Raw genomic sequence first — 27038 nt, 5'->3', positions numbered from 1 at the left:
TCCCCACCTCCATCTTATTAGCTGCTCTTTACCACCAATAAACAGCATTTTACAACTGAAGAAACAGGTCCAGCCTGGGGTCATATACACCTAGTCAGAGGCAAGGTCAGAATTAGAATCTGGATTTCCCGACTCAGCTTGGGTTAGCAGATGCTATTTTAGTCCCTGCTTTCTGGGAGAATCGTGGAACCCTGACTTTTACCCTGCTGCTAACAATTTCCTGAAAACTAGCACTACTCCTGAGAGACTAAGTTGACCTCCAGAGTTTCAACTGTTGCTCCAGGAGGTCTTCTTGGGCAGCCCCCTGCTGATACTCTGCGGCTGCTGGGATGATGCCCACCCTGTGGTGTAGTCCTCCCCCCTTCCCGCTTTTCCAACAACCTCTGCTCTCACTGCATCCACAGAACTAGGCACTCTGTGTCAGCACAAATCCCCTTTCCCCCTGCCTCCTTACACTTTCCTCATCCTCAGTAATAAGACCCCCAATGTCCATTCAGCTCCAAAGGCCTTTCCTCATGGTCTAACCAGGATCAAAGCCTCTCTGCCATGCCCCATAGAAATCCTGTTAGTTCTTCTCTAAATGCAATCTATTTGACTCCTTCTCCCATTCTAGCCTTCCCTCCCTGCATGTCATCAACACAAGGACTGCAGTGTTGCTTTCTCGGGCTCTGTCCTTTTGGTTTGAATCAGATTCAGGGTAATAAACCTCCTTGTTACTTCTCTGGTCACAAATTAACTATTCCTGTTTATTAAAGCATTCTTCCAAGAATGCTCTAACTAAAATATATCCAAAACGTCTGGACGTAGTGATGTATGAAGCACGTGTGGGATTAATTGGACCATCTGGCCAATACCAGGGTTCCGGATGGGGGAGAAAATCAGAAAAGATGCTACCTAGCAAGGTGGGATAGCACACCAGGGGCCTATGATGCTGAGAAGAGGGCTGAGAGAAGGGCAGGGATCTCAGACTGTCTTTACTTCATTACTGACAGGAGCAGGAGCTCTTTCCCAGAAAGGGAGTGGGAGGTAGAGTGTTTAGGCACAGAAAGAAGGGCCAACAGCTAGAAATAGAGGAACACGAAGAACTGATGACATTTGGGGGAGAATTCACAGGACTTCTAAGGAATAATAAGCATAAATCTATCACTCCCTGCGTCACAGGACTGAAAACGTCAAAGGCCCTCTAAGCACTCAGGCAAAATTTCAAGCCATTGTGTGAATAACATGAACATTTCTTCAAAGGGGTGGCATCTCTCTAGTTGAACACTTTCAGCAATGGGAAATGTCTAACCTTAGGAGATCAAAATCATGGAGGTGGAAGGCAAATTCAATTACACTACATTCAGTTTCAATTCTACAAGTATCTACTGAGTACCTACTATGTGGCAGACACTACAGGCACTAAGTGTGAATAAGACACGGTTCCTGCTCTGTGGATCTTATCTGTGGAAGACAGATATTCAAACAAGTAGAATGAGGGAAGTAGAGAGTGCGGCTCAAACACAAGGTGAGGTACCTCATAAGTAGCCAGGCATCTGGGAAGGCTTCACTAAGGAGGCAGCGTCGAGGCTGGGGCTTGAAGACCGTGAGGAGTTAGTTGAGCGCAAGGTGGAGGGACCCACGTGAGAGAACCGGAGCTTCCAAAGAAGTTCAGAGTGTGGCAAGATAGTGGAGTCTAGATCTTGAGGGGCCTTTGGATTGATACTGAGGAATGTGGTTTAATTCCAGAGGCAATGGGAAGCCTGGTGAACGCTTTTTTTAAAAAAAGCAGGATAAGCGCCCTCTCTCTACGCTGTGAAAGACGTTGCGGTTCGGGGAGGAAGGGCTTGAACGAGGCCAGTAGCTAGGATGGGAAGGCCTTGATGGCCCAAGGAAAATGACCAAAAGTAAAGCGCCTCTCTACGACAAGACAGGGCCACAAACAAAGGGATAGAGTTCAGAAAGCGCCCCTTCCTCTCAAGCCGAGAGTCTCCGTCCCATCTCCCCACTGCTGGGAAAAGCACTGAGGCTCCGCTCCCGGTTTGCCCTAACACCGTGGAGCGTGGGCGGGGAGACGACTCCACGCCCTTCTTCCCAGATAAGAAAACTGAGGCCCACAGTCCTGGCGTGGGGACCGAGGCGAAAAAAGAATGCAAACGGCCTCCCAAGAGGCTGCCCGAAGTCACGCACAATCCGTCGAGGGTCCCGTGGCCTGCCCCATATCTCCATCAGCCATTCCCAACTGGCCGCCTTTGCTATAGAAACAGTCCTCCCGCCCTCCTCAGCGCCTCGGTTTCGTCAGTGCACCCTGGGAAATGCAGTCTATCTCTCGTTACCTGCCCGATGCACGAGCCCACTCTGCGTCCTTAAAGGACTACAAGTTCCAGAAGGCTGTGCGAAAACTCCGGTGGTCTCTCGGGGATGCGGTCTTGTAGGAGAGACAGAGGAACCCCACGGGCGGGGCCAAAGGGAGTGGGGATGGCACCCCCAATGGGCGGCCTCCTGGGCGGAGCCCAGGCCGCCATTGGCTACGGCGGCACGGAGGAGGCGGGGACAGCGGAATGAGGCGCGGAGCTGTTCGCAGCTCCAGGTGCTGAGTCCGAGGGAGGCTCTGGACCGGAGAGCCGCGGTCGCAGCCGTCGCCGCCGCTGCCGCCGCGAGAGCCATCGCCTGGAACAGCTGAAGCCGTGAGGAGCCCAGAGGAGCTGGGTGCGCTGCCGGGCGGCGATAGCCCTCCCGCCTCTCTGAGGTCGGTGCTGCTGGATTCGCTTTTGTTTTTTGGGGAAAGGAATGAACCGAGGCGTGAGGGGACCTGGGAGTTGATGGGACCAGTCCTCGCCGCCCCCAAGACCATCTGTCCCGGAGAGCTGCTGACCGGCTCCTCGTGAGTCTCCCTGTGGCCCTGTGCCTGGGATCGGAGCAGCTTTGGTTAGTTTTTGTCTTATGGTGAAGGAGGCTCTTGAGCGTGAGGGGCGAGGAGGGGACGGGACCTGCCCCACCGTCTCTCCTGAGACGGTGCATTGAGAGACCGGAGTCTCTCTCAGCCTGTGCCTGAAGTCGAGGCTGCTTGGATTATTGAGGATGGAAGGGAGTGTTCCGGGACGAAAGATTCGGAGGCAGGAGGACCCTTCCCCACAACACCTCGGCTGCCTGACGTTACAAAGAGGGTCTCGATGTGATGGATGAAACTGCGGTGCTCCACCTCCTCTGCTCAGACCCTCCTGAGGAAGGGCTGTTTGGGGATGTCAGAAAGACCCTCGCACCCACCCCTCCCCCGAAGGCTAGGGTTTTTGTGAAAGTGGCGGGGGTGGGGGGCGGGAACAGGATGAAGATGGAGACAGAGGACTCTTCCCCCTCCCAGTTGGACCCACCTAGGTTATTGCGGGGGGGGGGGGGTAGGGGGGAATGCGATGTGAAGAGAAAAGGCGGAGAGACCCCTCCCCACCCTGTTAGGAGTCGCTGGGACAGGAAAGCACTGACGGATTCTCCGGGTCCTCTGCGGTCTGGGCCCCGTGTCTAAGGTCGGAGTGGCCTGGGGGTGAGGTGTGTGGTAGGGAAAAGTAAGAGGGATTGAGGAACCCCCTCCCGACCTCTCCCCTCCCGGGCCTTATTGCCTTGTCGCTCTCAAACTGGATCCAGGCCAGAGGCCCTTACTTGAGACGACCCTCCCCGCCCCGCCCCGCCTTCGGGCTCCTGAACCGCAGCGGGTAGCCAGACCTGGATGGGCACGTGCTGGGCGGGACGGGGCTGGTCCCCTCTCAAGCGCCCTAGAGCTCCTGGCAGACGCTTCCCCGCCCCCCGCACCCGCCCCGTCCCCATAGACCCTCGGGCTGTTCCGCTCGGCGAGGGGCGCGCCTCACAAACGACTGCCGAGACCTGTGTCCCAGGCATACGGCGGCCACTCGGGGCGCGGGGCTTTTGCGCTCGGCCCCCGAATCCACGGGCGAGAGGACAAAGCCGCGGTCGCCGCACTGGCGGGCCTGCGCCACGGGCTGGGCGGGGGGCGCGGCCAGGAAAGGGGTGGGGGGGCTTCGGGCGCGGCGCGGGGAGCTTCTGCAGAAACGTGCGAGAAACCAGGCGGGAGACAAAGCGCGCTCGCTCCTCGCCGCGGGCTCGCGCGAGCCGCGATGGAAAATCCCGAGGGAGGAGGCGGCTGCGCCCGGCAAGGCACTATACCCCGCACCCTTCTTCCCCGCACAACACCACCCTCGCTGGTCCGGCACCCAGGATGCTGTGTGTGCGACGGTAGCCAGGGTCCTTTCTGTGGAGCGTTCAAGACCTGTGACCACGAGGACGTGGACAATTAAGGGGCTCCGCCTCGCGAGGAGGGGCCCGGGGTTCAGGATGCATGAGTGGGCCAGGGGTTGGTAGGGGCATCCTGACTGGACCCCCTAACCCCACTCCATCAGCCGGTGTTGGGTCAAATTTGGTTCCAGGATTCAAATGTGTGTGTGTGTGTGTCTCACAGTGTTTGCAAGGGTGATGGTGTGGATCAGAGTGTGAGTGTGAATGTGTATGCCTGGGTGAGGTGCCAGTTTGTGCTCCAGTGTTCATGTGTGTGTCATGGTGAGCTTGTGCATCTAGCTGGTTGTGTGTAAAAAGAATCAACTACTGCCGGCCTTGGATGGTGGAGTTGGGGGCAGGGTAGTCATCCCTTCAACTCTCAGGCCGCAGTAATGACCTAGGGTCCCAGTGCATGCCCTCAAGGTGGAGGTAGCTTCAGAGCATGTGCATGTGGTGTGGCCCAGAAAGTGGGGCCTCACAAGTATGTGGAGCTCTCGTCAGCCCTTCTGGTGCTTTGGGTCTGACTCTGATATCCTCACCAGCACCCTGCCCTTCCCATCCCTCAGAAACCTTATCTTGCTGTAATGGGCTGCCCTGAGAACCAGAACTCTGCTCCCCACCATCCTGGGCTGACAAGTGGAGCTTGGGGAGCTCATCAACAGAATCCTTTATGGGGTGGGTGCAAGATTGTGTGGCAAGACAATTTTCATCACTTTGGTCTCTATCTGGAAGGGCTATGAGGCCGGAGTTGCTGGTCAGTTGACAGGTGGGCTCTCAGTAATACCCTTAATACACTTATGAGGAAGGCACGAACATGACAGAGATATCACTGTGGGCAGATATCCTACAGGATGAGGATAGCCCTCCCAAACCTGCCCACTCCCACCAAGTGGCCTCAGTTATACAGCACTTTGACAGCAAAGGTGCTGTCACCAGAGACTCCTTTCCCGTATGAGGGGCAGACAGTGGCCCGTGGAACCACAGGAAGAACAGTTACCAGACAGAGCCGCCCTACCCGGCGTCTCCACAAGTGTCCACAGCGACCTCTGCTGGGCAGAAGTGTAACCAAGCTGAAATTTGGCAACGAACACTCCCTCACATTGTGAAAGCTCAAGGTGGGTGTGGGCATTGTTAGGTAAAAACCATTTGGGGGCTACTTGTCTGCTTTTGGAGTCCTGAGTTGAAGTTCTTGTCTGCAGTTCCTTCAAGCAATGGAACTGCTACTGTCCTCTCCCATATGGAAATATTTAAAGAGAGCCTAAAGACCTTTGTTCAAGGTTTCATCCAACTGAGGGTGGACATTAAATCTGTTTAAGAGAAAAATGCATGAAAAGCATTCATCAAGCTCAGGGAGGTTTTCCTCTCTTTCTTCAATGCCTTTCTCCTTTTTTTTCCTATTCTACTTCTGTCCTCCCCTCTTCCTCATTATTAATCAGAAGCATATTTTTCAAACATATACTTTCTTTTTCTCATCAACATTATGGCCTAGAAAGTGTCAGACCCAGGTATCAGGGTGCTATTTTTAAATGCAAAGAACTAGTAAACACTGGCTCCTCCAGGCCTAATGATATGGGAATAGGGGGGATGGATGGGATATGCTCAGTCTTAAATGCCCACCTGCTGACACATGTCTCCTCTCCTGGAGTTGCTCTAATGTGATTTCATGCAGCCACAAACTCTTCAGTGCTCCTTAAAGTAAAAGAGATATTTAAATACCTGGTATTGTTCTTACTTTGACATCCGTGTGATTTGCATTGAACTACATGACTCAGTATCATAAAGTAAAAATAGGACTTAATCTCTTCCTTGCCTGTTCAGAAGGTGACTGCATATGTGTGTTGTGTTCTGCACTGTAGAGTGAAAAGATAAATTATCTCATAAATTGAACTACCTGCTTATCCTGATTAGAGACTGTCACTTAACATCACATACAGGCAATGACATTATGTTTTTTTCATTCATACATGAGTCTCTGTCTTATAAAGCCTTTCTTCATGCTCATACATTATTACTTTCACTCAAGGTTAATCAAGAAGGTTTAATCCTTGTACTGAAGCCAAACAAATTAAATATCAGCGGATACAGGAAGATGTGGGTGGTATTTCTGTTCTTCTTGGGTTCAAAAAAAAAAAACAAAAAAAAACCCTTGGAGTTCTTAGGAGAGAAGGAAAGGCCCTGATGATTTGGTAACTCCTATGGATAGGGTTTCTGAGGAGGAGAGGCTCCTCAGAATTTTCCAGGAGGGCTGGTTGTATTGAAGAATCTGAGCATGCACTCACTGGTACACCTTCTGGGAGTGAGACTGAGGCCCTTGGGATCCCTAAATCCCCACACTAATGCAGCCCTTCTGGGAAAATCCCCCAAGTCCTTCATGCTCCTTCAGGCAGCCCAGCAGTCCCTAAGGAGTGGAGCTGTCCAAGGTTCTGGAGCACTGGTCTCAGCCCATGTAGAGAAAAAACAGTTTTAGGGCATAGAGTAGGAGCAAACTGTAAGGACCAAGAGCCTCTGTGAGGATTTCCCCACAACTGGTCACAGAATAGAACAAGAGAAAACATAGCTGTAGATGATCTACTGCATCACTTTGAATGAACCCAGCAGCAGTCCCTATTTAAAGAATTGCAAGCTAATAATAAGGGGAAACATTTCTGAGTCAGGCTCTTCACATGTAAGAATGTATTTAATTCTCAGAGTCCTATGAGGTGGGTGGTGTTGTTATTCCCACTTTCAAGATGAGCAAATGAAGCTGCTTCAAGAGGAAAGGGGTTTGCCCATGGTTATACAGATCAGAAGGGGCAACATTTATGTTCCAGTCTGGATGTCTTAAAACTCCAGAGACTCCTCTTTACCACTAGTCTTTTCCCTACTGCTATTGTAGAAGAAATATTGAAATATTGTCCTGTCCTCTAGGATATTCTAACCAAATTTTAGAAGAATTAAATTGGGGACCAATAATATTCAGACATAAATCACAAAGAGGATTTCAAACTGAGCAAGTGCATTGTCACATCCGTATTACATTTTATCCTGACAAAGGGCTCCTAACCTGAACTTGATTACCAAAGAAGGAGAAAGGTATATGACCCTCATGGCCAGTGGTGCAGAGTTTTCTTTCCAGCATGGAACTGTTTCACAGGAAGCCAAGCATGCAAGAAGAGAGAGAGAACCATGAGGATGCTGTTATTACTCAACAGAGTTCATATAGAGCTAAAGAAGTAGGGCTTATCTTTATCTGCTAGCATCCTGTTCCAGTGCTGAGAACACTTGGATATTGTTAAGAGGCTTCTTCCACCCATTCTCACTCTCAGATTTTTCACAGCAAACTTTCTAACACAAAAATGAACTTTTCACTGTTTCAAGCCTCACCTAATCTCAGGGAAACATCACATTTCTGCCCTCATGTCATCACAACCAATGTTCCACTTCCATATGTGGCTACAGGAGTCCTGAAGGTGGGCAGGTTTGGGGCTTGATAGGCTTCAAGCCACATATCCTCCAGGTGGCAATGCCAATTGCCCTGGTCTTGCAACACACACCCAAGAGGCCTGTGCCTGAGAGCTGCCCGTGCGGTTGCTGCAGGTTTGGGTGTCTAAAGAGAGGAGAGAGAAACAGGCTTGTGCTTTTTCTCCTCTCCCTAGAGTCAGTGTGCACAACACCCAGGTAGGGGGCCTGGTCTTTTAAGAAACTGTTTCACGTCATGCTGGGTCTCCAAGCCATTCTGAGCAACTCCTTCCCCTTCTAGGTTGGGATTTTGCAGGGCTCTGACGTCTGGAGCAAAAGCTGTTATTGCTTTCCCCCAGGGCACTTGGAGGCCAAGGACCGGTTTCCCATCTGGGTCTGCTCTGACTCATATGACTGCAGACAGATTTGATTGTTTTCTTATTTAGAGTCATTAATTAACTCTCCTCAGCATCAGAACAGCATGTAATAAGAGGGAGACCATTTGCGGGGGTCTCTAGGCAGCCATGCCTATAGCTGAGCACCATCTCCTTGGCTAACAGGATCAGGAAATGGTTTCTAATCCAGCTATTACCCTTCAGAAAGCTTAGATTGTCAGGATTTTAGGCTAATATGAGAAAGGAAATAAGAGTATAATTAATTGCTAAGGCTGCTATAGTTACTCTAGCAAAAACTGAGAGGCCCAGGGGTCCCTCAGAGAACTGGATTTTCCTTCATTCAACAAGCATTTCTTGTGCCTGCAGCATGCCAGGCACAGAGCTGGGCACAGGGATCACATTACTCCAGCTTGGGATAAGCCCTGTCACACAAAAATTGTGCCTGGAAAGAGGAAACGGCTGCAGAAACCCTGGAAAGGGTGTGTGCAGTAAGCAGAAAGAGATTTTTAGAAATGGAAAGAACCAGTAATCATAAACCATCATCTCTTTCTCTCTCTCTCTTTTTTTTTTTTTTTGGCCACACATGCATGGCATGTGGAATCTTAGTTCCCCAACCAAGGATTGAACCCACATGCCCTGCATTGGGAGCATGAAGTCTTAACCACTGGACTGCCAGGGAAGTCCCCATCACCTCTCTTTCAACATGAGGAAAGAGGCTGAGGGAAGTTGAGGGTTGCCCTGGCCACATCCCCAGTTAGTTGTGAGAATTGAAACCCAGGTTTTATAACTCCTGAGGTATGTTCCCTGGGTTGGGAAGATCCCCTGGAGAAGGGAAAGGCTACCCACTCCAGTATTCTGGCCTGGAGAATTCCATGGACTGTGTAGTCCATGGGGTCGCAGAGTCAGACACGACTGAGCAACTTTTACTTTCTTTCAAGGTATGGTCTTTCTGCTGTCCCAAACAGCTGCTATGTTTTATTACATTATCCAAAGGGCACATTTCCATTAGGGTAGCCTTTTATGATCCAATCCTCATGCAAAACCTAAATTTAAAGTTGAAATAGAAACAAATAGATGAAATAGGAAAAGGAGAATGCCTATTTATATCTGTGTTGTCCAGTATAATAGCCATATGTGGACTGAGCACTTGAGCTATGACTAGTCTGAATTGATAGTGGTCTGAATTGAGACTAGTGCTTTAAGTATAAAATATACACCAGATTTTGGAAAGCTAGTATGAAAAATATAAAATAGCTCAATAATGTTTTGGGTAAAATATAGTAACATTTTGGCTACATTAGGTTAAATAAATGATATTAAAATTAATTTCATTTGTTTCTTTTTACTTAGCTGCTGTTGTTATCAGAAGGGGTTCATAGAATCTTACAAGACAGAGGCAGGAGAAAGAGGAACAATTTTCAGATAAATCAAGCAAGATTTACTACTAGTTAAAACATGATTGAAAACATTGGCAAGTATTATCTCATGAATTACCTTGATGTGGGCCCCATTTTCTTGCCAATAGGAATACTAGGGGAGAAAGAGAAAGACAAATACTATATATTTTTAACACATATATATGGAATCTAGAATCATAGTACCAGTGTTCCTACAAGGGGGCAGCAAAGGAGACTCAGACATAAAGAGCAGACCTTTGAACTCACTGGGAGAAGGAGAGGGTGGGATGATTTGAGAAAACAGCACTGAAATATACACATTACCATACGTAAAACAGATAGCCAGTGGGAGTTTGATGCTGACACAAGGCACCCCAAGTCAGTGCTCTGTGCCAACCTGAAGGGATGGGGTGACAAGCAAGGCGGGGGGGCGGGTTAAGGAGAGGGGACACATGTATGCCTATTCATGTTGATGTACGGCAAAAACCATCACAATATTGTCAAGTAATTATCCTCCATTAAAAAGAATACTGGGGAAATATTTCAAGCCATTTGCATAAGCATACGATGAATAGACAAATCAGCTAACTGAATTATGCACAGGGCTTGACCTTGGCTAATGAGTTGAGGAAGAGGATGATTAGAGGGTACATATAACAGATGACCGAAGAGCTCTAAGTCTCTTGGACTCCAAGATTCCTCAAGGGAAATGAGAGCCTTGTGCTTTAGGAGAAAGATGCTGGACAGGAGTCAGACATATGCGAGGTCAAAGCTGCTCTGCCACCCATTGGCCTTGATTAGGACATGGAGTTTTAAGCACTCAAAAAATGATAGCTATGACTAACTGGGATTTCAGGTGTTCTATAACAGAAAAGTTTCTATTCAGAACATGCATGATTTTCTCTATAATGCTACTGCTTTACTCCTCATCTTTGCTTGGTCCCTGAGGAGGCTTAAAGGACAGTTTCATTTGATTGTGTCTACACCAAAACATTGGGTCTCAATAATGTGGGGCGCACCTCACCATCTTTCTTGTTCTCATCTGTCCAATTAACTCACGTGAGGTTCTTTCTCTGGGATGGTGAGGCAAGCAGCAAAATGGGCATCATTCTGTCATATTTAAAGTTCTAACATTCTGATCTTGGTGTTTAGAGCACTTTACATGCAGTTTTACTTTAAAAATAAAGGGATGTAAATCCAGAAACCGTAGCCCCAGGAGAATGTGGCCGTGGTCCCTTTACTGCACAGTTCTGAGGGAGTACATCATTGCTATCCTTGACCATCTCTTTTCCAAACGTTTGCCTTCCAGATCAAAGAAATACGTGTTAAGCTCAGTGAAGACTTATGTTAACAGACCGTGTTGGAACCAAACTCCTTTCTATAGACTAGTCCCACAGGAAGTGCAAGAATACCTGGAGGTGTTTTAGAAGGAGAGAGACACAGTCAGAAATCCTGGATCAGTGCGGTAGGCAGGCTGAAGTGGAGAAGAGCCTGGAGGTGGGCTTATCCCTGGTTCTGTTGAGAGTCCCCTGACTTCCATGGACTTAAGTACCAGGGCTAGGTTCTTCAGGGATAGAGTCTGGTCTTGAAATGTATTTTCCCCATCCATTCACTTTTTTGTCCACTCAACAGATACATAGCTGGGGTGAGGAGATTTGAGAAACCTTGCTCTGGAGGAACCCAGGGTCTGGGTGGGGATAGAAGGGAGGCCCACATGAAGGGTAAACTGAGGAATAAGGGCTGACCTAACCACAGGAGGCCTATTGAGGTGGGTTGGCTATAGCAGTGCAAAAGCTGTGGATCTCAACCAGACAGACCTGACTCTGCATCTCAGCTCCATGACCAAATATGTGACCTTGGGCAAGTGCTTTAATCTTTCTTAGCTTCATTTTCATCATCTGGGGCAATGAAATCTACTTTTCCTGGGCTGTTACAACCTTACATGGCAACATATAAAGAAAATTCTTAGGATAACGCTAACTCTCCTTTACTGAGTGGTTACAGCACATCAGGCATTGTGCTCAGCCCTTTAGATGCAGAAAAGAGCTCCTGTTATTATCCTTATTTTATAGCTGAGGAAAGCAATGCCCAGGAAGTTCCAGTAACTTGCCCAAGGTCACACAAGCAGTAAGAAGTGGGCAACCTGACTGCGGAGCCTCCCGTTAAGCAGTGTGATTACTGCCTCCCTGGTTCAAGGTCAGCAGAAACACAGTAAGTTCTTTTGAAGGAGGACAGGGTGCTTTGTGGGTCAGCTTGAGGCGAGGTCTTCTGCTTGGTCTTCAAGGGTGGGGTCAACATGGAGAAGCTCTGAAGGGTAAGTAGGGTGGGGAGGGCAGGCAGGGAAAAGCTGTGACTAAAGAAAAAGGGCTGGGGATGCTGGTGGTGTATTCTGGAGGCTCTGAAATGGAGAAGAGAGTTTCAGTAGGAAATGGATGTTTGGAAATAAGGGTTTAGAAGATCTATGGCTAACAAGTGTTGGCCAAAAAGAAGCTCATAGACAAAGAAAGGGTTGTAAAATCTGAAACTACCAATTTGGGGTATCTCACTGAAATAGGGCATTTTGTTGCAGTATGGAATGCGCTCATCAAGCATGCCCAAAGCCAGAGCTTGTGGAGGGTGTGGCCAGACAGCACTTCATCCACCATTCCTACCAGTGCTCTTTGCTTTTTAGAGGACATGCATGGACTTTTCTCTCATTCAGTCTTCACAAAAGCTCTAGGCAGGAGAAGGGTGGGAGGCCTGCTACAAGGATCACTGCCTGTGTCAAGTGAAAGGCAGCATGAGCTGCCAGGAAGCACACATTCCAACCAGAGCTGCAGTGCCCGAGTCCAGGCATAAAGCTAAGGAGGGCTTTTTCTGTGAAGGAGGAGGCAGAATGTTTGCCCCCTGGGCTGAGACCTTTTCTCTGGGCTCCAGGAGGCAGGTGGTATTATCCTTTGGTTCATGATTCTTCAATGACAGCCCTGAAGGGCTGTCTCCCAGAGTGGCTTCTGCGAGAGCCTGCGGTGGGGTCACTGTAAATCCCACAGCCCATTCTGGATGCAGCGCCTGTCAATCAGTAACCCCTCCCATGCAAAGAGCTTGTTTCACAAAAAGGGATTTTGGGGGGGACTTGCCATCTTGAAATTGTTCAGCTTATTCTCTGCAAACTGTGGGGACTAGACACCAGACCCCATTCTCCTTAGTCAGATGAGAAGGAAAATCTATCTTTTCTAATGGCTGCAGTCGCTGCTGACCACCAGATTTCTCTCCATGGCTACGCTTCTAATAACAATGGAAAACAAAGGCAGGAAGGGAGAGGGACATGGATGCGGCACTTCTTGCAAGAGGCACCTGCGGTTCTGTGAAGGATGAGAGGCAGTGGGGAGGTAATACTCACAGCTATGCAAGAGTCCCTTGATGAGTGGAGGGGGGGTTTTGATGTGCGAGATGATAGAAGATGAAAGAGATCATGGTACTGCACTGTGTTTCCTCTGGAAAGTCACGCGAGTTCCAAATGCCCTCCACACTTCTGGAAGGATAAATCCACAGTTTGGCAAGGCCATGCAGATTTTGACAAGTTGTCCAGGGAGAAGTCCCTAGCGATTACAAACATAACACTAATGAGAAATGACAAACACTTGGTAATGGAATGTTAAGGGCTCATCTGGTCATTGACCCCAGTAATGATTAATGTGTGTTCACACACACTGAGTGTTACAGAGTGGAATGGTGACTTCTGAAGAATAACATCAAATTGAGAAGTCAGAATAATAATAAAAGCATGGATGTTTGGAATGGTTGGGTATCAGAAAGTAGACCTTACCTGATCATTCTGACCCCCAGGCTCTGACATGCCAATTCTTAGACATTCCCGGCACAGCACCTGCACCTACTCTGTGTTAAGCCCTGCACTAAGCATTGGAGAGATGGAAGCGAATGAGACACAGTCCCTGTCCTTAGGGGGTTAACTGAATCTAAAGCAGAACATGGAGTACAGAGTAGGAAATGTGAAAATGGACACGGCTACTTTGGGTTGTTACTTATAAGTGCTGCCTCACCCATAGCCCAGCCGCTGAGCCAAACCAGTATCTTAGAAATACCACTAACCAAATCAAAGCAGCCGGGATTCCAACTATGGACCCTAGGGTAGCAGAGTGAAGGCAAAGGAGGCATAAGCTGATGTATTTCTGCATGCATTCAGCAAAAAATTTTTTCTTTACATGTCTCTTTTGAAAGACCCATTCTTAAGACCCTTTGCCTGCAATTAGAGCATGCTGCCACAAGGGGCACCATGAAGCAGTGTGGCCCAAGCAGCTATGCTCCTCACAGGCACAGTCATCTTAGCAGAGTTTTTCAGTTATTAACCTTCAGAGGAACATAATTTTAAATTAATTGATCATAGAAGATTGCATATTTAATAGGGCCAAGAAATGGTTACCTGTTTATAGTGAGTAGACAGTGAATTCATCAATATTCATTAAACAAAATTCATGTTTGCCTACTGTGTATAAAACACAGCACAAAGTACTTTAGGTACTCACTCCTGTCAGGAGGACAAACACAGATAATTCCTGTGCAGCTAGATAAACGGTATGATGGAGGGATGAGCAGAGAGCACTGGAAACACAGAAGAGGAATGACTATCACTGACAGCAGAAATCACACACACACACACACACACACACTTGTTGGGTCTGGACATTAACACCTGAGTCAGAGGGTTTGCACCAACCCATAAGAAAAAGAAAAGCAAATGTGTCAAAATATTTTGAAATACTGTAAAGAATTGGAATCAGCCTGTTGAGTGACCTTGGATGTGTCATCTACATCTCTGGACCTCAGTTTCCTCATCTGGTGCTCCAAGAGCTGGACAGTAGCCATTGTGCCCATGTGAGTCTGGAGCAGCAGGGAGATTAGAGTGATGACCTTGACTCCAGTGGCCAGGCGTGGCTTTGTCCCTCCTTGGCACCTGCTTGTCTAGACCCTGATGATGCTACCTCTTGATTCTGGCTTGAATGTTCCAAGGCTTCCCAGAGGATCAGCTGAGGTGCTAGTCCTAAAGAAACATGGTGTTTGTGAGGTGTCAGCCTCTCCTGTCTGATGGAGATGGTCTAGCTCTCCTGAGTAGTTATTGGCTCACCACCCTCCCCAGGAGCCAAGTTGGCCCTGTCAAAGCTCTGACCAGTACAGGCACCCCCCGCTTTTCACCAGCTGGTCTTCTGACCTGTGGCCACTCTGAGGACAGCCTGGGTCCTGTCAGGCAGAGGATCCCTGGTGGTAGGATAGCCCCACCCTCGCCTCTCAGGTCCTACAGAAGATGAAGCCTTGTGATAATCATTTCACAACATATACATGTATCAAATCATCACATTGTTCACACACACACGTTAAAACCTACACATGTCACATGTGATTACTTCTCTACAAAGCTGGGAAAAGCAGAAAACAGACAACGATAAAGTCCAGCCTGTCCTGTCTCCCTCTGGAGACCTTCTTGGCCTTGGCAGACTGTCTCCCCAAGCAACCCCACCTGCCTTTCCCAGACCCCAACCCTCCCCCATCTGTGGCTATGGTACTGTCATCTCTGTGGTAGAAGATACAGAGGAGCAACTTTCTTGCATAAATTTAAAAAATACCAGAGTGTTTAAATTCAAATAAGTCATTTAAAGCTGTTAATTACCCCACAGAGAGAATACCTGGGAGCAATACATAGGAGCAATACCTGGTTAAGGGAGAAGACAAATCGAGGCCCTGAGAAATCCCTCACTGAAATTCTGTTTACAAGTCTTAAAAAGCACACCCACCCCTGCCCTACACACACACACACACACACACACACAATATTTTTTGGCATGTGGAATCTTAGTTCCCCAGTCAGGGACTGATCCTGTGTCCCCTGCAATGGAAGCACTGAGTCTTAACCATTGAACTGCCAAGGAATTCCCAAAACAAGCATAATAATTTATGTGCCCACAACACTGTAAATCAACTATACTTCAATTTTAGGAAAAGAATATAAAAAAAATTTATGTGCCTGAGAATTTTCACGCCGGAGACTGACAGGCCCTGAACCACCTGTCTAGGCCAGACCCTGCCAGCTCCGGTCTGCCATTCCCCACCCACCCTCACTCTGGTCCCTCAGCCCTGGGACACTCTCTCTGCAGAGAGCTCACCCCTGCCAGCTGGGCCAGGTCTGCTCAGGCCACGTATCTCAGCCAAAGGCCAACAGGCACTTCTTCCCGGGACTTCCACTGGCAGCAATAATGATAGTTCCTGCCTTCCCCCATCACCATCATCACACACCCCCACACCCCCACTCCCCACCCCCCACTGGCTAGAGCCTGGATGGTCCCTCCATCTTGCTGGAAGCATGGGGCACCTCCTCTGGAGTGAAGCTCCTGCCCAGCTATGCGGGAACTCCCTTCCCAGAGTGAGCAAACAAAGAAATCAACAGAGGGCCTTTCAGCCATTCTGCAGAGGGTGTCACGCCCAGAGACTCTAAGGTCCAGGCTGAGATAAGCAGAGCTGCTTACAAACCAAACACAGAGACAAATTAAGACCTTTGTTGGAGGCCATAGGATGCAGACCAGTGGAGTGAGAAACAAGATGTCTCCCTTCCAAATCACTGTAGAAGGTAAAAGAAAGCATCAGCTATGGCTCACAAAAGTCAGAAAATAAATGAAATGCAGAAAACACAAAACAAGATGACAGGAGGCCACCCGAAATGATTGGACAATAAATGAAAAGTCTTTCCCATTCCCTTGTTAGAAGACAAAGGCTCCCAGATTAAATTAATACAAGATACTCACCTAAAATAAAACGATTCCAGAGTAGGCAAAGCTATACCAGGTAAATGCAAACAAAAGAAAAAGCGTGAGAGGCTCTGTCAGACAAAGCACAATTTGAAGCAAAAAGCAGCATCAAGCAGGATAAAAAGGGTAATTTTATATTCATAGGAGCAATTGTGAAAGCATAAATGTTCTGAACATTTGTACACTTAGTATTTTAGCATCAAAATACTTGAGGCAAAAACCTGTAACCATTAGAAATACAAGATGAAGACAGTTGTGGGCATAAATTTACATACTACTCTCAGTAACTGACATCACTGACATCAGGTAACCAAAATATATATAACAGAAAGGAGGAATATAATGAAGATGATTGAATTGAAAGGTGGGTGCTGACCTTTGTAGCAGTATGAATGATGTTGGCCATGTTTTAAAAGACCAACCCTAGATTGATGCTTGTGGTATAAATGTTAAATTGTGTATAAATTTATATACATGGTATAATTATAATTACAATTAAAAAAAACTCTAAACCACTGAAAACCTGCAAGAGTCGCTGAAAGAAAATGTACCAAAACATTAATATGTGGTGTGTTCAGAAAGGGTGGAAATTAAGTATTTAAAATTTTTCTTTCCACTTTCTCTTCCAAATGTTCTTTAGTGATCATATCATATTCTATTGACTATGTAAAAACAAATGGAAAAAAAACAAACTGTAAGATTCCTCCCCCCATCATAGGATTGGTAATTTCCAAGATTTGGGTACATTTTATTTTATTTTATTTTATTATTTTTTTAATTTGGGTAAATTTTAAAGAACAAAAGCAGCAAAGGGAGTCCCAGCAGGCTCAACACAGCCTGGGCCTCTTGGCCAGGGGCCCTCCTGCTCACTCCCTCTTTGAAACCCTCTGCTTCTTTGCCCTGAGGCACTCTGTTTCCCCAACTCAGCTGGAATCTCTTCTTCTGTGCCTTTCAACCCTTCCGCCCTCTACTGGCAGCTCAGGCACAGTTGCCCCAAGACAGATCACAGCCTTCCCCCTCTGCCCACGCCCCTGGTGACCACACCTACTCTTTTTATTCTAAAATTATTTATTTGGCAGTGCCAGGTCTTTGACCTTCTGTTGTAGCATGTGAGATCTAGTTGCCTGACCAGGGATTGAACCCAGGGTCCCCTGTCTTGGGGGCTCAGGGCCTTAGCCACAGGACAGTCAGGAGAGCCAAGTCCCTTCACCTATTCTTGTAGAGACGTGTAGCTCGCCTCCATATGCCAAGGACTCCTAAATTCATCTCTAGCTCCAAATTCATCAAAGTTCCAAGTACATCAACCTGCAGACTGGATGTCACACTATAAGTGGGAGTCAGGTGTGGTAGACATGCCTTCAGAGGAAACTGCCACTGAAGCCCCTCTGAACATATGACAATGCGGGGCAGGATTGATTGAGTGTGAAGCAATGTCCCAAGGGGTGGTCATGAGAGCATTTTATCATCCAATCAGATGTAGAAGGTATCATGACAGACTCAGAATAAATCATCATCATGAGCAAGGCCCATTTGAAAACAAAATCTATGGTTCTGATTTATAGGACTATGAATATGGTTGTTGCAGTAATCAAGAAAAACAACAGTCAAATTGTAAAACCTAGGTCCAGGCTCCCCTGCCCTTTGGGATGCTCACCTGGGGTCCCTCAAATTCTCTTCTGCTCACCACACACATCTAGCCACCAGTTCAGTGCACAGACCTTGATCTAGCACCAAGATTTGCTGGGCAGTGGTTTCTGGTCTGGCCTCCTGACTTTTCAAGACAGAGTAGAAAGTCTGTAAATAGCCTAGTCTTTAATCTACTGGCAAAGGGAGTGAGATGAGATCAGGTTGTGAGCCCACTGATGTGGTATGCTAATTTAAAGGTACAGTGTCTTTTGAAAATGACCAAAATAAACTTAAGTACTAATTCTAACCATACATGCTTATCAATTTCAGCTCTAAGTACATACTCTCATGGGAAAGTAAATGTCTTTAAGAGAGCTTTCTAAAATTGTTCCATATAATTTCTCTTGCATTCCTAGGTCTAGATTGCTATCCACTTACTGTTTTATTCTGAAAGGCAAAGATGCGTGGGATCCCTCTTTAGAAAGGGGGTTAAATGAAATACTATGCAGCTACCTGGTTTGGAGAAGAGAAGTCATCTCCAGAGAATCATTTCATGTCTGACTCTTTGGGGGCCCATGGACTATAGCCTGCCAGGCTCCTCTGTCCATGGCAGAGGACAGGCAAGAATTCTTCCCAGGCAAGAATACTGGAGTGGGTTGCCATTCCCTTCTCCAGGGGATCTTCCCAATCCAGAGTTCAAACCCTTCTTCTGCATTGGCAGGTGGATTCTTTACCACTAGCACTACCGGAGAAGCCCCTTCTAATTCGCAAACTCTTCTTAATCATGAAAAGAATCATCTCTACCATAAAATACTGTTATAGAGTCATATTTGCTCATATAAAGTGCCTTGTACAGTGTCTGTCTTGAAGTAGGAGCTCCGTGAAAAGCAGTTACTATTCTCATATTAGTGGCTTGCAGCCTCCCTGCCCTAGCCCATGCACACGATGGAGGGGAGTCCCAGTTACCCCAGTTTCCCCAAATACAGCTTGACCTCCACTTCCTTTCCCTTCCTACTCCAGAACCATCAGTAGGCACATGACTGAAATGGAAGTGATGATAGGAAAAGCTCCTAGAATGTCTGCCTGTTTGTTTTTTAGGTATTGGGTTGGCTAAAATGTTTGTTCAGAAACCTGAACAAACATTTTGGCCAACCCAATAAGATAGTTTCGAACTTTGTTATCATCAGCAACAAATTGGTAGTGCTTCCCTGGTGGCTCAGTGGTGAAGCATCTGCCTGCCAGTGCAGGAGACACGGGTTTGATCCTTGATCCGGGAAGACCTCACATGCCATGGGCCAACTAAGACCATGTGCCGCAACTCCTGAGCCTGTGCTCTAGAGCCCACAAGCCACAACTACTGAAGCCTGCATGCCTAGAGCCCATGCTCCACAGCAAGAGAAGCCACCGCAATGAGAAGCCCACACATTGCCACTAGAGAGTCCCTCCTGCTCACTCCAACTAAAGAAAGCCCATGAGCAGCAATGAAGACCCAGCACAGTCAAAAATAAACAAACCTTAAAAAAAAAAATGAAAAAACTAGTTGTTTAAAAAAAAAACAAAAACAACTCAGTAAGGATGCATCAATGTTTAAAAGATAAGTCACAATTATCTGAGAATCTAGTGTCTCAGAACCAGCTATAATATAACATTCCCTGGGGATCAGAAGCCCTAACATCCACCCCCGCTATCCATCCATCATGTGAGACCTGATGTTCTGTCTCCTTGCCCCAACCAGACTCTCAAGCCACTGGGTATCTAGGGCCACATTTCTTACTCCCCTAAACCTTGTTCTCTCCCCCATGGCATGTTTCCTGGCCTTAAATGACAATTAATAAATATTTCATGAATAGTTGCATCTGAAATCTGGCCCCACTTTTGCACCTCCTTGCACTGGGACTGGCAAATGTGTGTTATGAGCCAAAATCAGGTCAGGTGACCTGGCTTCCAGCAATAATGTGCACAGAAGACAAGTGATTAAATAATGCATGTCTACCCACTCGACACGACATTTTGCAGCCAGTGGAAATGATGCTCTTGAAGACTTAAAGGCCACACAGAGTTGCATCTAACATTAACTGAATAAATAGACCATAAAGAGAATTCCCAGGTCCAGCCACCACACATATGGGTGCAGATTGAAGAGGGAAACCTAACAGAATTTGTTGCTCTGAGACTGGCCCAATTCCACATGACATATTTTCAAATTCTCTTCCATAATGTTTGGTTTTCATGCTGAACAGTAGGGGTGATAAGGGGGAAAGGCCCCCAAGGTTGGAAATTAGCCCAGGGCTAATGGCCAAACTCAGTGTGTGAACGCAAAATGAAAGCTAAGGAGCTGAACCAGGGAAAGGAGGGGTAAGCCAGTGTCCATTCAGGAGTGAAATGTAGACTTGACCCAAAATAGCTGTCATGTTCAGAGTCCGGATTAATCCTCCTCTTAGTTTATTGACATCTATGAAATTGATTCTCGCCACAGAATCACAACCCGTGGCCCTGGCATTGCAGTCGATAAAAAGCGTGACTGGGAAGGCAAAAGAAAGCAGCTGCTCCAAATATTTGCAGAGGGACACTATAGTGGGCTTTGCTGAGGTTTACGTGTTCTCTCTGGAAAATGTTCTTGTGCATTCCCAGAAAGAAAAAGAAAGGGAGAGAGGGGAAGGGGAAAGTGGGAGATAGCATTATGTAGGTAGAGGAGCTGGCAGGGAGGGCAGGAGAGCAAGTATTGTCTCCTCTCACAATCACCCTGGAAGCCTGGCCCCACTTTAAATTCCTTTCCTCACTGCAGACCCAGAAATTACTCCCCTCTCTTCAGGTGGGGGGTTATGTAGTAAAAGAATCTGCCTCCTAAGCAGGAGACCTGGGTTTGATCCCTGGGTTGGGAAGATCCTCTGGAGAAGGAAATGGCTACCCACTCCAGTATTCTTGCCTGGAGAATTCCATGGACAGAGGAGCCTAGCGGGCTACAATCCATGGGGTCTCAAAAGAGTCAGACATAACTTAGAGACTAAACAACAACTTCAGATGGGACCCACTGTTTGGTCCAGGAAGAGCTTCCTCCCTTGGTCCTCAAGTTCTTCATTTGGAAAAAGAACAGGGAAGGGCACAGCCCAAGGGGCTGGTAGAGACTCATGTTGACAAGGAGAACTGGGACAGGCCTGTGTCAGCCTTGAGCTACACAGCTCTGCCCATCCCCAACCAGGCTGCAGTTGATCAGGCTTCACTGCAGGCCAGGAAGGAAGAGGCCATCACGTGAACACCAAGCTCCCACTGAGAGCAGAAATGATGGTTCTCCTGGAATCAGTGTTGTAGCCCTGAGGCCCAGCATCCCCCAATCCAGTCAGAGCCTTCCTAGGAAATCCAGTAGGGCACCAAGGTTCCCAGGACAGTCAGAGTTCCCTGGTCCCCAGACACAGAGGCTGGTGGAGTTTTTAGAACAACCATGCTCCAGGACAGAGCATGAACCTGCCTGCATGTGATTCTGATTGGTTGGTACCTGGCTCTGTAAGTGAAAGTGCAAGTGTTAGTTCGACTCTTTGTGACCCTAAGGAACCCATCAGTCTCCTGTGTCCATGGGATTCTCGAAGTAAGAATACTGGAGTGGGTTGCCATTTCCTTCTCCAGAGGATCTTCCCAACCCAGAGATCGAACCTGGGTCTCTCACACTGCAGGCAGTCTTTACCATCTGAGCCCCTATTACACTAAGCTTCACCCCAAAAATGCAGGGTCTGGCAGGCAGATTGGACTGAACCTACTACGTCCAGTAGTAAAGCAGACAGCCTTGGCTTTGCCACACAGGAGCCCAGATTTCCAGTAACAGCTGTTAGCCTCCTTATACCCTAGCCTCGGGGCACCTGGTGGGCCAGGATCAACTCCAGATCCATAACCCTGCAGGAGCCTAGACCCTCACCCATGTCTGCCTCATCTTCGGCACCTGTTGTGCAGCCATCACAGAGGGGTCACCTCCCATGGGGCAGCCAAGTTTGGGCACATCACTGAGGCTCCCCTGGCTGGAGCAGGCTAGCCTGCTCTGACTGTCCACTGGGATTTCTGACCTCACTGTAGTTTCCAGAATCAAGAGCCTGACTGATCACGGCCTGCTCTGGGTGACTTGTACATAGCACCGTGGCCACCTGTGTCCTCATCTGACCCTCTCCAGCCCCTAGTCCAGGCTCAAGCACAGATGGAAGGTTCCAGGGTGTGGGAACCTCAGGGAGGTCTTGTAAACTTCCCAAGTACACTGCTGCTTCTCCTCCTCCCATAATCGGAACAGGAAAGGAGCTGGATGTCCCAGGTCTCAGCATCACACCCTGGGCCCTTTACTCCCTGTGACTAGTCCCACGGTCAACTTCCTGCCCTCTTCGGTCCAGGCGTCCAGGCTCAAGGCAGCATGAGGAAAAAGGGTAAATCCATCCCAGCCCTTGAAAGCCCACAGCAAGGACGCCCCTCTGGAGCAAGTTGCTCAGGCCTTCTGGCATTTCACGACTACCCCCACATCTGCAGGGTGCAGCAGGAGCGGGCGGAGGGCCATATTCAGCTTGCCAAAGCAAAAGCGGGGCGGCCGAGGCAGCCCACAAGGCTGTCCTATTCAGTCTTGCCTCTGATGCCTTGTCAGGGATCTTCCCAAGTCTTTCTGATCACAGGCAGTTTATTGCCCTCGGCCTCAGATATTTTTTTCCACGGGCAATGCTTGGGCAAAGCTTCTAGGGCAATGCTCACAGAAGCAAAGGGCCTTTGAGTTAGCAAATCACAGGCCATCAGCCCGCTGTAAGTGGAGCCAAGTGAGTTTATCTCCACGGTGATGTTTATTTTCCAGCCCCCAGGATGAGGCACAGGCTGCTTGGATGCTCCAAAGCAAACAAAGGAAAAGGATGTGGACGGAGGTGCACACAGCTCACAGGAAGTCTAGGGCACCTGGCAGAGGGACAGGAAGCTGCTTCCCCTCGGGGCAGAACCACTAGCTGACACTGAGCAGATTTCTTTCCTTCGCATTCATGCGGCTTTAGCTCAGAGAACAAGGGACCGGGTCCTCGGGTGAACTCATCTGATACCTGCCTCCACTCTCCAAGCCCCTCCTCTCGCCTCTACCTGCCCACTCCTCCCTCCCTCCTTTCCGTGATTTAATGTCTCAGCTCCCACGTCTAGAGGTGACTGCAGAGGCCTCACCCACTGAGGCCTGAGCTCACGGCATGCCAGCTTGGGCCCCAGCCATTTTCAATTCCCTGTCCTGTTCCTATGACCCAAATGCATGAGTTGCACAGATCCCGACCTAGCGTCATCCTGCTGGTTTCTGCCCACAGCCCTCGGTGACTATTAGTCCAGCACAGTAGCCACTAGCCACATACGGCTATTTAACTTAAGTTAAAAACTCAGGGGACTTCTCTGGTGGTACAGTGGGTAAGAATCCATGTGCCAATGTAAGGGACACAGGTTTGATCTCTGGTCTGGGAGGATTCCACAGGCCACAGAGCAACTAAGCCCATGTGCCACAACTACTGAACCCACGCCCTAGATCCCGCCAGCCACAACTATTGAAACCTGTGCCGCCAGAGCCCATGCTCCACAACAAGAGAGGCCACTGCAATGAGAATCCCGCGCACCGCAACACAGAGGAACCTCTGTTCACAGCAACTAGAGAAAGCCCATGTGCAGCAACAAAGACCCAGGGCAACCAAAACTAAATAAATAAATGAATTTTTAAAAATTTCAGTTTTTCAGTCACATTTCACATTCCCTATAGCCACACGTGGCTATTGCTGCTGAGGTGGATAGCCCAGACACAGAACACTTGCATCATCACAGAAAGCTCTATCGGACAGTGCTGCCCAGGGCCTCAGGATATCTTTAGGGCCTCTTTCACGGAATGTGTTCCCAGTCCTTCCCAGCTCTTCCCTGCCACCTGCAAATCTGACAACCAGAGAGAAGTAGACCATCTTATTGGAATCAGACAGACTGAGCTTAAATCTCTGAAACTTGGGAGCTGAGCGACTGTCAGTATCTATGAAATGGTAAAAATCATCGACCTAAGCAGATTGATGGGAGGGTTGAATGAGCATGTTTAAAGCACCTGGCAGAGAGAAGTTCTCAGATGTATTGTTGTTAATAAGGCGGCGAGCACCATGGGGCTGAGGCCCAAGTCTGGCTGGTGGATGCAAACACGGGCACAGCCACAGCTGGGAAGCAGGGCCGTGACAGGAAGAGTCTCGAGGAGAGGAGATCTGTTTCTTGGGCCTCTGGGGGATATTTCTATGTGGGGTGCTATTTCCTCATCGGATTGATTTTATATCAGTTGTTAGGAGCTTTTCATTGTTGCATGTTTTCTGAAGGCTATCTCTTCCTCGGACACTCAGCAGCTGCCACTGGAAATGCCATCAGTGAGTCACTTCTGTGAGAGTCACGGTGAGCTGCTGGGTCAGCTGGCAGTCAGCTTGAGGCGGCCATGGGGAAAGCCGGAGGAACTTCCTGGTCTGATTAAGAACTGCTTATCAGTTTGACCTTGGCCAACCTGCCCAGTGGTTCCTCTTTTCCCAGCGCCCTCCCCATGTTGACAGGGTTGTCATAGACCAAATGAGGTTATCGAGTCAACATTCATTTCCTTGTGGGTGTACCTGTGTCTGGCCCCCCTGGAACCTGGTTCTGCATGAAACTAGACACTCAGCACACATGTTGCCTGAATGGCTGATCATAGAAAAATCTGTTTAGAACTATGCTCTGCACTTTGCAAAAATGGGGCAGGATGATTAGTGCAATAGATAAGAGATCCTAAAATAGAGCCTCTTTTATTTTTAACTTTATTCTACTCTCTGAACTCTAAAGATTTTCCTTAGAAAAATCCAGTCCATGGTCAGTACCAGGGGTCCCCATTCTTTTTTTGGTCAAACCCACCCCCTTAGCACTCTTCTGGGCACCCCCAAATGCCAGGTTCTGTGCTGCAGGTACATCATCAAGCTCAGGGACCCACATGCAGCTGCCTTCTTTGCAGCATAAGACAAGAGAGGAGGGGCTGGCACCCCCAAGTGTGTCCCTTCTGGGTTGTGTGCATTGTCCTCACTCGGCAGGGCTGCCTGTTTTCTGAATCCCTGCCACTGGGCACTAGCCGGGGGTGGGCCTGGTCCAAACATCTTGTTTAGTATCCACCAGCCTCCCAGCATAGAGGAAGTCTTCTCACAGCTCCAATAATCCAAAGAGTTTAGGATCTGCTGCTTCCCACAGGGCCTCCAGCTTCCTGCCACTGTCCTCCCAGCCTTTTGTTATGCCTTCTTCCCATCCTAGATCTGCTCCAGTGGCCAGATCTCTCGCTCCTTAGGGGCCCCTCATTGTCCCCCTGGCATTCAGCTGAGTTTCCTCTCATTCCTGTCATGTCCCCCAGATCCAAAGGTTCTTTTAGGGAGATGAGGAAGCTGGTCCCCATCCCTCCCCACTGGGGGAAACCCAGCCACTGGCTCTTCACATGGAGTCTTTGAACCTTGTGGCTGGAAGAGACCCTATTGGCCTGCAGGGCTCCTGCCTATAATACATCAGCCCCAAGCATCATTGTTGTTGTTCAGTTGCTAAGTAGTGTACGACTCTGTGACCCCACTGGCTGCAGCACTCCAGGCTTCCATCTTTCACTATATCCCAGAGTTTGCTCAAACTCATGTCCACTGAGTTGGTGATGCCATCCAACCATCTCATCCTGTGTCATCCCCTTCTCCTCCTGCCCTCAACCTTTCCCAGCATCAGGGTCTTTTCCAGTGAATCAGCTCTTCGCATCAGGTGGCCAAAGTACTGAAGCTTCAGCATCAGTCCTTCCAGTGAATAGTCACGATTGATTTCCTTTAGGATTGGCTGGTTTAATCTTCTTGCAGCCCAAGGGACTTTGAAGAGCCTTCTCCAGCACCACAGTTTGAAAGCATCAATTCTTTGGTGCTCAGCCCTCTTTATGGTCCAATTCTCATATCCATACACAAAGCATCCAACTTCTTTTCAATAGAGGAGGTCCCCCTCATCAGTTCCAGCCTTGACTGCAGGCCACCTCTAGTGACATCCATGAGGATTATCTTTTTGTTCCATGTGCTGAGAATCTACAACCAAGAGTCTAAAGCCAGAATTTCTGATTCTGGCCCTTCTAAGCCTATTATTGTCTGATGATGTGTGGGTGGTATGCCATGATGGACAGCATTCTATTGGTTGAGGCCCAGGCCTCTCTTCCACCCTGTCTTGTGAGATTTCTGTACCTTTTACTGGGGACTATTTCTTTAAGGATTTCTTCTCATTTATAATAGAGTCACCAGGGCCACAGTTTTGCAGGAGAACTACATAGCATCTATTGAGCTTTTGGGTACCTGGCACAGTGCTAAAACATTCTATAAGAATTTTCTCGTTTCTTCCTCTCAACCATCTTATAGACGAGAGAACTGGGTTCAGAAGTGAAGTCACTTTACCCAGTCATGTGCACTCGGGTCCAACCTGACTTCCGTGATGCCACATACCCCTGGCACCCACCACCAGTGCTCTCCACATAGTGTCCAGGAGTTACAAGGGTCTCCAGAGAGGCCTACTCCCCTGCAGCCCCCCTGACACCACACGGAAGGGTGAGCAAAGTGGGCAGTAGAGCAGGGCTGGTGCCCTGGGGGGAAGGTGCAGGATTCAAAGCCCCCAGACAGCATCTGCAGGACGGTGATACTATGTCATGTACACACAGGGTCTCCCCAGTGGTGCAAGGACATGGCAGCGCTCCTGGCCAAAGAGAGGGATCAGAGGAGACCGTCGTCCCAGTGGCAGGACGGGAGGGTGGTGATCACCCCCTGGCCCTGGGCACCAACCTACCGTGCTTCTGTGTGTGCTGGCCCAGCGTCTCCCCACCACCTCAAACCCACACCCGAATCCCTGAAGGGTGAAGCCAGGGTCCTGCAGGGGTTTCCTCTGATGGAGCAAAGGGAAGGGCTAGTGAGGAAGGCAACATCTGGAGAAGGTGGAACCAGATCATCTGATTTTGTGCAGGAAGGGCCTGCCTGAGCAGGAGTGCTCCCCAGTCCCTGGTCACCTTGACCTCTTACCCTCATGCTTTTGGCCACGTCCACCCCAGTGTGGGCTGCCCCACCCTCTACTGAGGCCTCTAGATGGTCCCTCTTTCCAACGCCACTGAA

At 48.5% G+C, this 27038-nt stretch overlaps 2 protein-coding genes and 1 long non-coding RNA gene across 7 annotated transcripts in view; 1 reads left to right on the top strand and 2 right to left on the bottom strand.

Annotated features, from left to right (window-relative positions):
• ZFP90 (ZFP90 zinc finger protein) overlaps positions 1–2646 on the bottom strand; it is a 161492-nt gene extending 158846 nt beyond the window's left edge. For all 3 annotated transcript variants that reach the window (XM_043898907.1, XM_043898905.1, XM_043898904.1), the window contains exon 1: positions 2316–2646. In XM_043898907.1, the coding sequence (XP_043754842.1) occupies positions 2316–2646 (331 nt within the window). The remainder of the gene's footprint in view (positions 1–2315) is intronic.
• Positions 2582–27038, top strand: part of SMPD3 (sphingomyelin phosphodiesterase 3) — an 83431-nt gene continuing 58974 nt past the window's right edge. Inside the window, exon 1 of the mRNA XM_043898893.1 lies at positions 2582–2728. The gene's annotated coding sequence lies outside the window, so the exon portion shown is untranslated. The remainder of the gene's footprint in view (positions 2729–27038) is intronic.
• The window catches only part of LOC122691885, a 51981-nt gene continuing 29883 nt past the window's right edge, over positions 4941–27038 (bottom strand). The window contains exons 6-9 of one of the 3 annotated variants that reach the window (XR_006340526.1): positions 16285–16315; positions 12873–14783; positions 9591–9626; positions 4941–7385 (exon numbers count right to left, since the gene is read on the bottom strand). This is a non-coding gene — a long non-coding RNA (uncharacterized LOC122691885). Of the gene's footprint in view, positions 14784–16284; positions 16316–27038 lie in introns of all 3 variants that reach the window. The other 2 variants (XR_006340525.1, XR_006340524.1) reach the window with 2 other exon arrangements.

Source organism: Cervus elaphus, chromosome 4 (genome assembly GCF_910594005.1).
Source record: "Cervus elaphus chromosome 4, mCerEla1.1, whole genome shotgun sequence".
Classification (NCBI taxonomy): Eukaryota; Metazoa; Chordata; class Mammalia; order Artiodactyla; family Cervidae; genus Cervus; species Cervus elaphus.
Note: the sequence above shows the minus strand (reverse complement) of the source record. Positions and strands in the feature narration are given on the sequence as shown.